This window comes from Antechinus flavipes, chromosome 3 (genome assembly GCF_016432865.1).
Source record: "Antechinus flavipes isolate AdamAnt ecotype Samford, QLD, Australia chromosome 3, AdamAnt_v2, whole genome shotgun sequence".
NCBI classification, from domain to species: Eukaryota; Metazoa; Chordata; class Mammalia; order Dasyuromorphia; family Dasyuridae; genus Antechinus; species Antechinus flavipes.
In genome coordinates, this window is record NC_067400.1 from 284,921,778 (window position 1) to 284,936,223 (window position 14,446).

General features: G+C 33.3%; 1 protein-coding gene across 8 annotated transcripts in view; it reads right to left on the minus strand.

The window, feature by feature from the left end:
* CNKSR2 (connector enhancer of kinase suppressor of Ras 2) overlaps positions 1-14,446 on the minus strand; it is a 310,360-nt gene that overhangs the window by 222,072 nt on the left and 73,842 nt on the right. For all 8 annotated transcript variants that reach the window (XM_051985120.1, XM_051985117.1, XM_051985122.1 and 5 more), the window contains exon 3: positions 1,031-1,233. In XM_051985120.1, coding sequence (XP_051841080.1) covers positions 1,031-1,233 — 203 coding nt within the window. The remainder of the gene's footprint in view (positions 1-1,030; positions 1,234-14,446) is intronic.

The following is a 14,446-nucleotide window of genomic DNA, read 5'->3' on the forward strand; positions in this document are numbered from 1 at the left end:
TTCTATCTGGAGAAGTTTTATCAATTCTCCACTGCTAGTTGTCTAAACTATAAACTTTTCTATTTAGCATTTATCTACAATCTAGCTCTATCCAATATTTCCAAGTTGCATTTTTTTTTTTTTACTTTTCTTTACATTCACAGCAAGAACATAATAAATACTTAATAAATGCTTGATGATTTTGATTGGATGATTACACATTATTCCCACTGTCACTATTTACTAAAACTATTCTGATCTACTTGCTGTTCCCTATACATGGTACTTCATCTTTCATCTCCACATCTTTAATTAGATTGCCCCTATGTCTTAAATTGCTCTCTTACACTACATCCACTTCCTTAAATTCTTATCTTTCCTCATGATCTGCTCAAGCCTCAAGAGGCCTTTCCTGATTTTCTGAGTTGCAAGTATCCCTCCCTAAATCAGTGTATTTATTTTGTATATCTTACATTTATTTATCTTAAAAAATGTGATATCCTTATAGCAGGAAGTTTTTGGAGAGAAAGGATTGTTTCACTTTTTTAATTTGGTTCATAGCACTTAGTACAATACCTGGACCATCACAATCAATTAATACATGTTTTTAATCAAACGATTGACAGACATACCTATTTCATGACAACTTGTATTTGTAGTAGTTATATGTCTAGGATTTTCTAGGTCACTTTCAAGGAAAGGATATATACTTTTAAAGAGAAATTGCAAAAAAGGCATCCTTTTGCATACCTTGAATCCTGATTTCAGAAAATGAAATTACATTAATGTGAAAGTGAATTAGACATTCATTATTCTATTGCATAATCATTTATGCTAATGAGACTATTTTAGCAACTTTCTTTTTGATGAAATGTTACATTTCAACTAAAATCATTTAAGACCAAATATGTTACACAATAAAATTAAGTATATGTTGCTTAACTTCAATTATATTTTCTCCCTCAAATTAATAAAGTTCTCTTACAAATGTAAACAAGTTGTCATATATCTGCATATGTGTTTGTACTATACAATATGTGATAAATATTACCTGTCCAACCATGCTAGCAGACTTTTAGCTGCTCCAATCAGATCCACAACTGAAGTCAGGAAGTCATTGGGCAATTTCCGGCTAGTTCTCCCATCGTAGTGGCCACTCCTCCTCCGTCCAATTATAAAATTCTGCAGATTTTTGGCAGATGCGTTTAACTTGTGAGAAAGGGTTTTGAGGTTTTCAGTTTCCAGGCCATAGTTCTGAATTTTAAAGAAAGGAAATGAAAGATCATCATCTGAGCTTATCCTACACAAATATTTCTATAACATAACACTGGTTTTCTTAGCAAAAGTTTATGTCTATTTATCTATCTCTGTAATATCTATTTTACTTCCTACCAAAAGACTGAACAGGCTCATGACAATGTGACTGCCACTTATCATCAGTGTCTATGCTCCCACCTTGATGAATCCCAATAAAGTCAAAGAAAAATTTTATGAAGAATTAAAGATCCTCATCATCAATGTGCCAAAAGAGATCAATTTTATAATTCTGGATGACTTTAATGATAGAGTAGGCTAAGACTACCAGATATGTCAGGGAGTCCTTGGGAAGAATGGAGCTGAAAACTGCAACAGCAATGGGCACTTACTACTGAAGGCTTGTACATCTCATGACCTTGTCATCAACATGGTATTTCATTTACCATAACACAGTAAAATTTTGTAGTTGCACCCTCTCAGCAAACACTGACATTTAATTGACTGCAGAAGACATCTATCTATCTATCTATCTATCTATCTATCTATCTATCTATCTATTATCTAACCTGTCAATAAATGAATCTTTCCACCTACCAATCTACTCATGTCATTCCAAGGTAAAAATTCAGTAAAGAAAAAAAAAAGGTTGAAAGACATCTAGAGAGCTCACAGACGTTACCTTTTTCTTTCCAATCAAGTGTCATTTAAATGACTTCAGGCATTTAATATACATATACTTTCGGCTTTGAGATAGCAAAGGAAAACATTTAGATAACTTTTCATCACAATTTTACTGTTCAAAAGTCCAGGAGATCTCTAGAGGGCAGAGAGTCATGGTAGTAAGAATCCAGTACAGTGGAAAGAGTTACAGAGTAAGAGGTTTAGAAGATGATTAATGTTACAATAGGTTTATATTACAGTGGTTGTGGAGAGACATGAGGTCTGAAGAATACTTTGAATGTAGACCTTTGTGGCTTTTAGGTCACTTAGGTCAAATATATTTGGGATTGAAGCCAGACCATTTCATAGGAATTGCCAAGATTGACCTTACAAGAATTAAATCTGTTTTGTTTGCTCACACCAATTCATCTTCCATAACAAATAGTCCATTTTATCAACAGTGGACAATTATGGAATAGCATACAAGGGTATGGTAGAAAAAACAAAACTATTACTAATTTATTGTGTGTTACAATTGCCTTGGAATTCAGGAATGAGTAGCATGGAAGAATTAACTGATGTAAGATAGTTCTAAGCACATCTTAGAATGGAGATACTATGGAGAGTAGAAATGCTATATGGCCACAGTGTATGTGGGAAGGGGAAGGTCAGAATGTGTTAGCATAAAGTACTTGTGTTCATGACTATCCTAAGCCAAATGAGCAATACAACTTGCTTACAAAGGCAGCTTTACTCTTGATCCATGTGACTCTATGACTCTTAACTCTTTTTACCAGTAGTTTCAAAAGAGGGATACATGGCCAGACTCCAAGGGATGTGTAATCAACCAATGAAGGGATAGAAAATGAGTCACACTTTCTTATTCTTGTCCATAGCCATTCATGTCTTTAGGAACTATAACATCTCTTCAAATGCACCCTCATTCTAGCCACTGCAACCTCTTTTCCCTTATGGCTGCTCCAAATATGGGTCACATATAACTATAACCTTAAGTAAGCCAAATATCCAGGAAAAACTGATTTCTTCCTTCATTAAGAGTATTCCTTCTCTGGATTCATAAATTCCTGGTTGTAGCTGACAGCCTTTCACAGGAAGGATCTGTGCTCAGGGATTGTGGTAGTTATATAAAGCTATCTCCAAACACACACACACACACACACACACACACACACACACACACACACACTTAGTTTTTCAGTAGAAAAGAGCAAAAAGCATAGGATGAGCAAACATAGATGAGTTATGATTACATTATCTTTCTCTGAAAATCCAAAGTTCCCTCTTTTCCTCAAGGATATGATCATTCCATTTTCCTAAGTTCTAAAGTTCTTTGCCATCTTTCACTATTCACACAATTGCTAACTGTTCTCTGTAAAGTTACCAGTGATATTTTAATAAACAAATAATCAGTGTTCATCTTTCTCAACCTTCCTACAGCATTTAACATTGTTGACTACTTGTTCATCCTGGAAATTTCTTCCCATATTTCATGTCTTACAAGTTTTTGTGGCATTAGTTGTTAATTCCCCTATCATTTTTTTGACTACTCTTTTCTTAGTCGTTTTGTTGAATTATCAATCATATTCCTCTTCCTAATTGTATGAATTACCCAAGGATCTGTTCCATGCTCTGCTCTCTTCTCTATACCCTTTATCTGATGATTTTATCAGTCACTTGGATTTAATTATCTGGCAAGGTAGCTAAATGGAACAGGGTGTAGTCAAGTAGACCTGAGTTCAAGACCTGTAGTTCAATAACACCTCTTTCCTTAGATACTTATTACTTGTGCAATCCTGGGCAAATCTTTTAGCTTCTATTTGCCTTAGTTTCCACATGTGTAAAACAGATAATAATAGTACTTATCTTTCAGGGTTGCAAGAATAAAATGAGAAATATTTGCAATTTTTTTTTTTTGCAAAAAGACTTTGAAAATCTTAAAGAAATATAAAAATGCTAGTTATAATTCACAAGTCTCTATGTCCTGCCCTCATCTCTCTCCTAAACTACAATCCCTCATTACTAAATACCTATTAAACATAAAACATAAAAAATGTCTCATAGGCATTTCAGTCAACATGTTAAAAAGAGAATTCATTATCTTTCTTCTAAACTTCTAAACTTCCTATTTCTGTTGGACATTCTAACATCCTTCCACCTATCCACTTCTGCAACCTTGATTTCTTCCATGACATTTCACTTTACCTCAAGTCACATAGACAATTAATGACAAAATCTTATCTTTTTTTTTTTTTAACCCCCACATTCCCTTTTCTTTACTCAAATAGCTACTGTCACAGTTCAGGACTTTATTAACTTTTATTACAGTAATCTTCTAATCAGCTTCTCTGTCTCAAGTATCACTCCTCTCCAATCTTTCTCCCAAATAGTGATCAAAATGATTTTGGTAAAGCACAGGTCTGACCATGTTCAATTTAGTTAACTCCAAAGCCCCATTAATTTTAGGATTAAATATTATGTCACCTTCCAAACAACCTTTTTAAAGTTTTCTTTTTTTGTGTATGTTTTATGACATGCATAATTGTTAGTATAACTGAAAACTTTAAAAATGTATTAATAATAACGCCCACATATATTAGAGATATATATTAAAAATTTTACTGATAGGAATACATAATCTAAAAAATATTTGAAACAAATGAACTATGGATATGTTAGAGGAAAGTTCTAGGATTTCTAGAAACATGAGTGCTAGAATTAATAGAAAACAGACAAGTTTCTTGTCCTGAGGATTTAAAATCTTCAGTTGTTTATTACCATTATAACTCATCCATTAACCTAAGTATTAAAATGCTCCTAAGATTTTCTTTACAAACAAAAAAGTATTTCCAAAGGATGGCAAATGACTCCAAATGTTCATATTTATAAATGCCAACTTTATTAGATCTTAGAACACTAAAAATCTCCTCAGTGAAATCTGTAGCAAAGTAAAATTGATCTCATCACCACCCCAGCTAGAAAAATCAAACTAAATTTAAACATATCCCAAATATAAGTTGTCTATATAAAGTTGTTTGAATGTTGTCTCCCTCATTAAACTGTGAGCTCCTCAGGGGCAGGAACCTTCTTTTGCCTTTCTTTTATAGCAAGCCTTAATAGATGCTTACTAATTATTGCCCGAAAACCCTATGTTGCCCAGGCAGTTGTGAATAATTGGATAGTCACTGCCAAATTAATCTATTAATACATATTTCTTGGAAAGACAAAATAGAATAGAAATTGAGGAAAGATTGTCTAAGCTTGATAAAATCAACAAAAATTCACTGGTCTTTACACTTTTCTAAAAAGATCATTACCACAAAATCCCTGTGTAAAGGGCTGAAACTCTTAAAAGGTGTGCTTGAATCAGACAACCCAGCACTTAAGGCTAATTACCTATTGGACTCTATTAGCATATGTTTGGAATTTCTCTTCTCTCAGTTAATGCTGGTTCAATGTGGGGTTAAGAGAATTGTAGGTAAGAATTAGCGGGTGGAGTAAGACAGGTGAGCTTGGCTGCAGTATGGAGAGAAGAAAAATGTGGAGATTCTGGATTCTAGAATCAAGGAGGGATCCTTGGCAAAACTTCTGGCAGTTTTGTCCATCTCCCCCTAAAGACTAAGGACTTTTGTTTATCCTGGTTCTGGCTGATCCTGAGGCCCCCAGGGAACTAGCCTGGACTTCACATCCCTGCTCTCTAATTTCTGTTTTTCTGATGCTGGCTGATTACCAGTCACAAAACACTAGGACACTAAAAAAACAAAAACAACAAAAAACTCTAGAATTACCAGTAATATAAAGAGCAATGAATCGATCACTATTGCTAACTAAGCATATAAAGAAATAACAAAAAAAAAAATATATATATATATACTTGTTTTCAAGCAACTTAAATTTTTAATTGGATGATGGTAGAGTAAATATGTAAATAACTAGATAGAAAGAATATACATACACAGAGTAGATGGGATGGAATCTCAGAGGAGAAAGCAACAACAGCTGAGGTAATCTGGAAAGGCATTTTATGGATGGTGGCATTTGACTTGGAGGAACCTGGGATTCTAATGAGGTGGTAAGGAAGGAGGACAGTTCAGACATGGGGGACAGCCAAGATAAATAAATGAAGATGGAAGAAGGAATATTGCATATGAAGGACAATTAGAGGCCCATGTATCATAGCATGCATGAAGAGATGAACAGGTATAATGACTAGAAAGGTTGGAAGAGACCACATTGTGAAACGTCAAACAAAAACTTTTATATTGATCCTAGAAGTAATCAGATGGCAGTGTAGTTTACTGAGTATGTTAGACCTATACATGGTTAGGTCTGTCCATTGGGAAAATTTTCTTTGTCATCTCCATGGATTTATTGGATTGGGAAGAGATCTGATACAGTGAAATCAGTTAGAAAAATATTGAGAGATAGGTTTTGAGAACTTTAAGGAAATGACCATATAAATGGATAAAAGGAAAAAATTAAGTGATAGATATTGTATTTTCAAAATTACAAGATTTTGGAACTGATTAGATATATGAAATAAATGAGAATGAAGAATTGAACATGATACTGAGGATGGAAAGCTAAGTAACTGGAAGGATGGTGGTGACTTTAATACAAAAAGGAGATTTGGAAATTGAGAGGAGCTGAAGAGAAATGAAAATGATTTTTGATTTGTATGTGATGTATTTGAGAACATCCAGTTCTTAGTATTCAGTAGGTAATTGATGATGTTGGACCAGAGCTTGGGAGATATTCTGGCTAAATATGCAAAATATCAATGTAGAGATAATAACTGATCCTATGAAAGTAGAGGAGATCATTAATTTAGATAGCACACAGAGAAAAGAGAAAGGAACAAGTCAAAGCATTAGGGAGCACCCATATTTAGTGAGCATGACATGAATGAAGACAGAGAAAAAGACACTGAGAATAAGTAGTCATATGGGGTAAGAGGAGAAACAAATGAGATTAGTATTACAGAACCTCATGAGGGAATATTCAGGAAAAGATGACCAACAAGAGGCAAATATTTCAAAGAGGTTAAAAAGAATGAAAATTAAGAAAGGTCATTAGATTTGGCAATTAAGAAATCATTGGTAACTGATGAAAATAGTTTCACTTGAATAATGAGCTTGGAAGATACTGTGGTAGGTTTATATGAGAATGAGAAATGAAAGCACCTAGTCTCAATATCTTTTGAAAAAGCATAGCTAAAAAGGGTTGATAATTAGCAATATGGTAGTGTTTTTAGTGTTTTTTTTTTTTTTAATGAATGGGAAACATGAGCAGGTTTGTAGATAGAAGAGAAGAATGCAGGTAGGAAGAGGCTGAAGAGCAATAGAAGGAAGAACAATGGATATCATAGTAAGCAATCTCACCAATCATCAATGATCACTTTTTCTGAAGTTTGGCTATAAAACATATTCTTGAGAATATGCACAAATAGAAAAGGAGGTGAAGTAGTTTTGTCACAAGAATGAAAAATAATCAATTAAACAACAACAAAAGAGAATCCCTCTCAATTTCCTTGAAGTAATCTTCTATTTGTTGATGGGGTAATGTTTAAGAATCACATAGGAAGAGGTTTGGTAATTTCAATTTTGCATAAGTGGAGAAGAGTCCTCTTATTAAAGTACCTCTATCCTTTTAATCTCTTACTTAAACTGTGCTCCTACAACTTTAACACATGATCCACCCTCTCTCTATCCTCTATTAATAAAATATACTAGCTTCTTACCCCTGCTTCAGATAGTGTCTCTTTTCCTTTAAGTTCAGGTCAGATCCAACCATTCTGGAGAGCAGTTTGGAACTATGCTCCAATAAGGAATTTAATTACCAAAAATTTAAAGATCAATGAATCAATCAAATTGTGAATACCCTTTGATCCATCAGTGTTTCTATTGGGATTATATCCAAAAGAGATGTTAAAAGAGGGAAAGGGACCCACATGTGCAAAATTGTTTGTGGTCGTAGTGGCAAGAAACTGGAAACTGAGTGAATGACCATCAACTGGAGAATGGCTGAATAAATTATGGTATATGAATGCTATGGAATACTATTGTTCTTTAAGAAACAATCAGCAGGATGATTTCAGAGAGACTTGGAGAGATCTATATGAACTGATCCTAAGTGAGATGAGCAGAACCAAGAGATCATTGTACATGGCAACAACAAGACTATATGATGATCAATTCTGATGGACTTGGTTCTCTTCAACATTGAGATGATTTGGACCAGTTCCACTTGTGCAGTGAGAAAAAAACCATCTACACCCAGAGAGAGAGAACCATGGGAACAGAGGGTAGAACACAGCATAGCATTCTCGTCTCTCTGTTCTTGTTTGCATTTTGTTTCTTTTTTCTCAGTTTTTCTTTTTCTTCCTTCTTATTCTGATTTTTCTTGCACAACTGGATGTCTGTGTGAATATGTATAGATATATTGCATCTGGCGTGAATTTTGGAATATTTGGCATGTATTGGACTGCCTGTTGGGTGGGGGAGGGGATGGGGGGAAGAAGGGAAAAATTGGGGGCAGGAGGTTATGCAGGAGTCAATACTGGAAAACTCACCTATGTATATGCTTTGTGAATAAAAAGCTTTAATAAAAAAGAAAAAGATGAAGTTCAGGTGCATCTGTGGCATAAAGCCTTTCTTGATCTACCCAGCTGCCCATCATCCATCCCCAATAAAATTTTTTAATTACTCTATATTTATTTGTATTTTTTCACTGTATATTTATGCTACACACCACACTCACACCCACCTACCCCTCTATATATTTTTTTCCAGAAATGTATTTGTTCTCTCTCCCATTAGAATGTAAGCACATCATTCTTTGCCCTTGGATCCAGGAGAAGGGAATAAGCATTGATGCAATTGATGCCTAGTATGTGCCAGACTCTGTGCTAAGAAATTTACAAATATTATTTCAATTCATCCCCACAATACCCTTAAGAGGAAGGTTATTATCTCCAGTTTATAGTTGAGGAGACTGAGGAAAACATTTTAAGTGACTTGCCTACCTTCACACAGCTAGTAAATTAATGAGGCTGGATTTGAACTCTGCTCTTCCTCTCTCCAGGCTGAAGACTCTATCTACTGCATTCTTTAGCTGCTTTAAAAGTAGAATACATTTAATATTTGTTGATTTGAATAAGAGATTGATTAAGCTTTCTTAATTATTTCTTTTTTTTCAAAACTTGGTTTTTCTTTCCCCTAAGAAATTATTTCTCAATCTGCATGCCAAAAAGTATATTTAGAGGAAGCTAACTAAGATGTTGAGAGGATAATCAAAACATGAGGACCAGTTGAAGACATTCAAGACATTTTAAATTAGAGAATGAGATATGGGCTGATGGCTATCTTCAGATATTTCTTTTTAATTTTTATTTAGTTGACAAGGCAATTGGGGTTAAGTGACTTGCCTAGAGTCACACAGCTAGGATGTGTTAAGTGGTTGAGACCAGATTAGAATTCAGGTTGCCCTGAATCTAGGGCTAATGTTCTATCTACTTTACCACTTAGTAGCCCCCTATCTTCAGATATTTAAAGAGTTAAAATAAGGAAGATGGACTATAATTTTTCTACTTCATATCTGAGGAAAGACAAGATTAATTGGTGAAAATTATGGGATGGCAGATTTTTTTTTTTAGCTCAACTGCTTCCTCAACAGAGCTCCTTAAAAGCAGGCTGGATGTTTAATCAGGTGGTGAGTTTTCTGTCACTGGAAAGATTCAAGTCAAAGCTGGATGACTTCTTTCCGAATATTTTGTGTAAAAGATGATCCATCCCTTAGTGGAATGAACTAGATTTTTTTTTTTTTCAGATTTCTTCTCACTCTACTAGCCTATGGTTTCTATGACTTGAATAATTTAAGTTGTCCTTAAATCAAGTATAACAAGTCTGGTAGTAAAGGAGAAGCAGCATAAGGAATGGCATTACATAGATCAATATCTAAAAAAAAAAAAAGAGGGAGATATAGTCCAAGCAATCAATTGATCAAAGAAGCCTAGGAGGAGGCACATCCTCCTGATGGAGATTTCACAGGATAGGCAGGTAAAGATTTTCATTACTGGAAGATATATACATTTTGATGAGTTCACATGTCCATCAAAACCTGAAAGAGTCCAGTTAAACAGCTATTCTTTTACCCACAAACTATTCAGGGCATGAGAATGAAAATTTCAACTATAATAAGCAAAAGTCTAAAATTGATACTTTGCAGATTTGAGAACCTATGAAATGTTATCACCTATTTCTATAAATTCCAACTAGATACACAAATCTATCAGAATTACAAAATATATATCAACTAAAATTCTGAAATTTCTTACCATTTTATTTTTAAAAAGGTAGAATGAAACCACAAAATAAGCTTAAAGCATGTTTTGAAACTTTTTAATACACAGAGGATCAATCAATTTCTTATAAAGCTCTCAAGGGACTGAGATAGGCAGATTGACCAAATTCCAGTTTGTCACAAAATCCATAAGTTGATGCTGGAAGGAACATTAGTGACCCCAAGCAATGTTGTTATGTCATTGTCCCTGACAGCTCATCTACTCTTTGATTTATTGTCTAGAAACTAAAAACAATGAGCCACAATTTGGGTGGCTCAGTAGATGGAGTGTCAGGCATGGAATCAGGTGTACTTGAATTCAAATTCCACCTCAGATAGTCACTGGTTGTGTGATTCTAGGCAAGTTACCTGTTTGCTTCAGTCTCCTCATCTAGAAAAGGAAATGGCAAACCATTCTGGTATCTTTGCCAACAAAAGAGGGTCATGCCTTAAAGGGGGTCATGAACAGTGGTAAACAACTGAACAACAGCAACAATGAGGAACTAAATAATTAAGGAAGCCAATTCCTGTTACTCTAATTCAATTTGCCTAATAATAATGATCCTGCCCATAAGTTCTACCTTTGGGGGCAACAGCAAACAAATTGTTAACAACTTGTACATTGAGGTATATGAAGTTAGAAATGTCTTCATCATGTCTGCTCACTCACAGGCTAAATACTTTGTGTTTCCTGAACCATATTATCTGATCTTTAGATTCTTCATTGTCTTGGTTATCTTTATCTTTTAAATGTGCTGAAAAATCATACTCCAGAGACCACCACTTTATACCAAAGTCTTTTTATTTTAATAATATATTTGTAATTTTTATTAATATAGTAAAAGGCAGAGGTAGATATAGAGTACTTTTTAAGAAAAGCATTTAAAAAGTCACTTGTATCATTTTCCCCTTAAATTTTAACAATGTTCAATTTATTGGAAACATAAAATAGCAAATATTAAAGAAAAAAGGTTTTAACACATAATCTCAAAAGAAAGGAATTCGGTGTGGTGAAAAAAGAAATGGGATCTTGGGCAAATCCCTTACTCTACAATTCTCTATCACATCTACAAAATAATGGATTTAGCCTGGATGATGTGAAAAGTCCCTTCTAGCTCCAAAGCTCATAATCCTACATTTCAACTCATATGCCTTTTTCCACAACTGGGTCTCATATTTTCTATGCAAAACATAAAATGGATTCCCTATTTTAATTAGCTTCAGGTCAAAATCAGTAAAGAAGTAAACATAATATGAAGCTCTCAGCTGATAAAAAGACAACAAATCCTACTTTCTAGGTTATGAAAATGCAAAAAATTGCCAATATTTCAATTCTCAAATATGATTCAACTTCATTTTCCCAAAAAAATGTCCTCTTTGGTATAAAGTGTTACATAAGCTTAATTTATGAATACTCAGTACTACTGGTGCCGTAGGAATGAGAACCATGTTACGCTGGTACTGCTAACACTTGCTGAACTGATTTCATGGTTTTATTCTATCTCTTGTTCTCCATTGAGTGTTTTGTGGTCTCAGCAGAAACACAAGGCACAGCTAAGAAGACACAGAAATCTATGAACAACCTCCCTGTTTTGTGTACACACATACATTCCCTGCACACACATAAAATAGTGATGACACAAGGGGAAGAGACCTAAAACCAAATGCAATTCCAAAAGAATCTCGTCCTTCATGGACTATACTAATTTTAAATAATAAATTTTATATAAAAAAATAAATATATATTTTGTATTGAAGCTAATATATTTGTATATTTTATATTTATGCTTGCATATTTAAATATAGAAATATAACATAAATGTAAACATAATATAAAATATAACAAATTTTAATAAAAAATTTAAAAATCAGTTCATTACTATGCTTTCTGCCAACAAGTAAGGACTCCTCATTACTTATCATTAAACTGCTCATAGCATAAAGTCCTCAAGGTTAGAGGGTATTTTCACGTTTGTTTTTATAGTTATATTTATATATTTTATTTTATAGGATATTATATTTATATACTTATATATGCTATTATACATTTATATTTTATATAACTATTTACATTGTTTATATATTTTGTTATATATTTATAAACATATATTCTGTATGTTTTTATATTTTAATGCCCGGAACACAGTAGGTACTTCACAAATGCTTGTTGACTCATCCTTTCTGATATCTAGCATTCCTAAATATTCTGGAAGGAATGCCAGTATGATCAATGGCTTCCTCTGTCAGCTGACCCAATCTATCTATTTATCTATCTATCTATACATATACATATATACATATATATGTGTATATATATATATATATGTATATACATATATATATATGTATATACATATATATGTATATATATATATATATATATAGTTATATTTAGGTTCAAATCCCAATTCTGTGACTTGTTACCTGGAAAGCCTTCATCTCTGCTTAACCTCTCTGAGCATCTTAATCTGCTTAACTTTTCTTAGTCTCAGTTTCCTATTAAATTCTTTCTAGCTCTAAATACATGATCTTATAAACCTATAAAAGTATTATATCCAGTGGAAGTTCTACTCATTCTCCATTTCTCAACTTTGCAACACCTTTATATACCAAAACAAGGAATAATAGTTTTAGAACAATAGAATTGCATTTTAACACTTTTTAGGTGCACACTTTTTGGATAATTTGGCATAATTTTTCATAATTGGTGCTTTATACAATAGTTCCTAGACACACTAGCAGAAATGCTCTAAACACTAACTATAGAAATAAGACAACTATAAAGAATCATCTCATACAAGGTTGATGCTTTGAGATATCTGAAATTAAATATGACTTAAAAGTACAAACTTCCTTCATTTTAACCTCACCACTTATATGGTTTTCCTACAAAGGAGACAGTCTATTTAAAAGAAGGAACAAAATGTTCCTTCTTTTTTATTTTCAGATTTCTTTTACATTTCAAATCTTAATTTCCCCTGACTATAATTGAACATTTTATCTATAAAATGCTCATCTAAAGTGGTCTAATAATCTTAACCCAATGACCTTCAATGTTGAATGAAAATAGCATGTAGATTTTGGAAGACTTTTCCAAATCACAGAATCTTTATTTAGTATTTATTAAATATCTGTCACATTATTAAGTATCAGGCACTCTGCTGGGCACTGGGGATATAGTCTAGTGATTCCTCTGTTATGTGAAATAACTCTTGAAGACTTTCCAAAAATTGTAGAGTTCAGTATCTTTAGAAATATATCCAAGTGAGGAACCTCCCTCCAGCAATTCAAGTTAGTACCTTCCCTGCAACTTATAGTCTTAGAGAGTTGCCTCAAATCCTGAGAAGACAATGGACTAAATCCCATAGCAAGTCACTTACATAAATAAGATATGTACTTCCTAAACTAAAGATAGTATATACATTATGGGATGCTATCTCTCAGCTTTAGTCCAACAAAGACAAAAACAAAATAACCCCTGCCCTCAAGGAGCTTACATTTTTATGGAAGAGATAAAACAACTTTCATCAAAACCAAGGATCTCACTTTTTTATATATTTAAAAACTATTTCTGCAAATTCTCATAGCTCACTTCTTTATATGTAGATCAATACCAATACTAGTCATACAATAAGTTATTATTTTATCTCTTCTGAGTTAACCTCAAAATAAATTTCTTTCCTCTGGCAAATCTAACCTGAAATATGTAGCCCTGAAGCTAAATGATAGGTTAGACTATTTTTCTTAGATAGGAAAGGATAGAATTTCTTTATCCTTTACCTTTTTCTGCCCCAGTTTTATCTTTTTGAATCATCTAATATGTAAAATCTATCTGATGGAGGTCTGTTTTAGTGATGAGCTTATATTCTGGGCCCTGAAGCAATAAGAATAAACTTTACTCATGGATAACTGAGTGGATTTGTGACAAAAAAAGTGCCCTCTTGAATTAGGTAGTCTTTTTTTTTTTTTAATAGCTTTTTATTTACAAGCTATATGCATGGGTAATTTTTCAGCATTGACAATTGCAAAGCCCTTTGTTCCAAGTTTTCCCTTCCTTCCCCTCACCCCTTCCCCAAGATGGCAGGTTGACCAATACATGTTAAACATGTTAAAACATAAGTTAAATACAATACATGTATACATGTCCATACAGTTATTTTGCAGTACAAAAAGAATCGGATTTTGAAATAGT